A 1,270-nucleotide genomic window follows, 5' to 3' on the forward strand; every position below is an offset into this window, starting at 1 on the left:
AAAAAAAAAAAAAATATTATGAAGATGATGTAAAATGCTGCCCTCAGGTGGAAGCCCTGGTTGACATTGGAAAGCACATTTGTTTGTGCTCAGTACTGTTCTGTCTGACTGTGATTTATTGAGTTGCAGCCGGAAAGAGATGACAAAGTGTTGCAGTACAAAAAGGATCTGCTGAACTGTGGTTTGCAATCCAGCTGGCGCTTTTTCTTAAAATGTCAATTCACACAAATCACAAAAAGAATTATTCTCACTCACTGTAACCCCTTAGTTTTGAGACATCTGCCTTTGACATGGCTGTTAGTGTCTATGTCTATAGTTTAAGTGATTAAGTCAAGCCATGGCATGCCATATTTGAAAGCATGTGCACAAAGATAACTGCTAATCTAGGGACAGGCCCAGGCTGTGATGGTCTCTGTCCTTAAAATGTGTTCAGATTGAAAAAATTTTAAAAGGCCTTGTTGATTTTTATTAAGCTATTTCCCAGTAATCAATCTGGTTTTGTTGGTTAATCTATGTTAAATGTTAAGAGGAAAAAGAGATGCAGTGACGTGGTTGGATAGAAAGGTGGAGAAGTTTGGGTATAGGTGCCTCATTTCATTTGGAAAAAACGGCAAACTTCCATCAAGCCAATAAATTAAAGCTGTCGTAAAGTATGGAACTCCTTGCAATATGTCCACATTACACGCTCTGAGCATGGTCGCTCACAGAATGGCCCAGTGCGCATATCTCTTCAATATGGATATTTATCATAGGTGGAAACTTGGTTGGTTATTTCAAAAAGAATCTGGAAATATTAACTGTTCTTCTTTTTCAGGACACAGTTTTGGATTATTAATTAAATTGGTTGCAACGACTTGGTTATTTTCTTAAGACGTTTTCTTTGGGTTAAGAATGATTGTCTCCATATTCAGCATTTCTTCCAAAAGACCATAAAATAGTATTGTATTTCACTAGTTTTACTGATGGCTATTCCTTTAAAAAATCTCTAGTTTTTCTGATGGTTACATCAAACAGTTTGTCAAGTTTCAAAACAACCTGATCTCATAAGTCTCACAGGTGGGTAGTTAAATTGCTGTAATTAAATTGAGTTGCTTACATTTTTTTTTTTTCTCTTCTCACAGAACAAAGACCCTAAAATGTCCCGTGTGGCACTAGAGTCGCTCTACAGACTGCTATGGGTCTACATCATCAGGATCAAGTGTGAGAGTAATACCGTCACACAGAGGTCAGTTTTCAAGACCACCTGAGTACACACACACACACACACACA

At 37.3% G+C, this 1,270-nt stretch overlaps 1 protein-coding gene across 1 annotated transcript in view; it reads left to right on the plus strand.

Moving 5' to 3' along the window:
• fryl (furry homolog, like) overlaps window positions 1-1,270 on the plus strand; it is a 74,805-nt gene that overhangs the window by 25,145 nt on the left and 48,390 nt on the right. Inside the window, 1 exon segment of the mRNA XM_032526454.1 lies at window positions 1,122-1,225. Coding sequence (XP_032382345.1) covers window positions 1,122-1,225 — 104 coding nt within the window.

Source organism: Etheostoma spectabile, chromosome 9 (genome assembly GCF_008692095.1).
Source record: "Etheostoma spectabile isolate EspeVRDwgs_2016 chromosome 9, UIUC_Espe_1.0, whole genome shotgun sequence".
NCBI classification, from domain to species: Eukaryota; Metazoa; Chordata; class Actinopteri; order Perciformes; family Percidae; genus Etheostoma; species Etheostoma spectabile.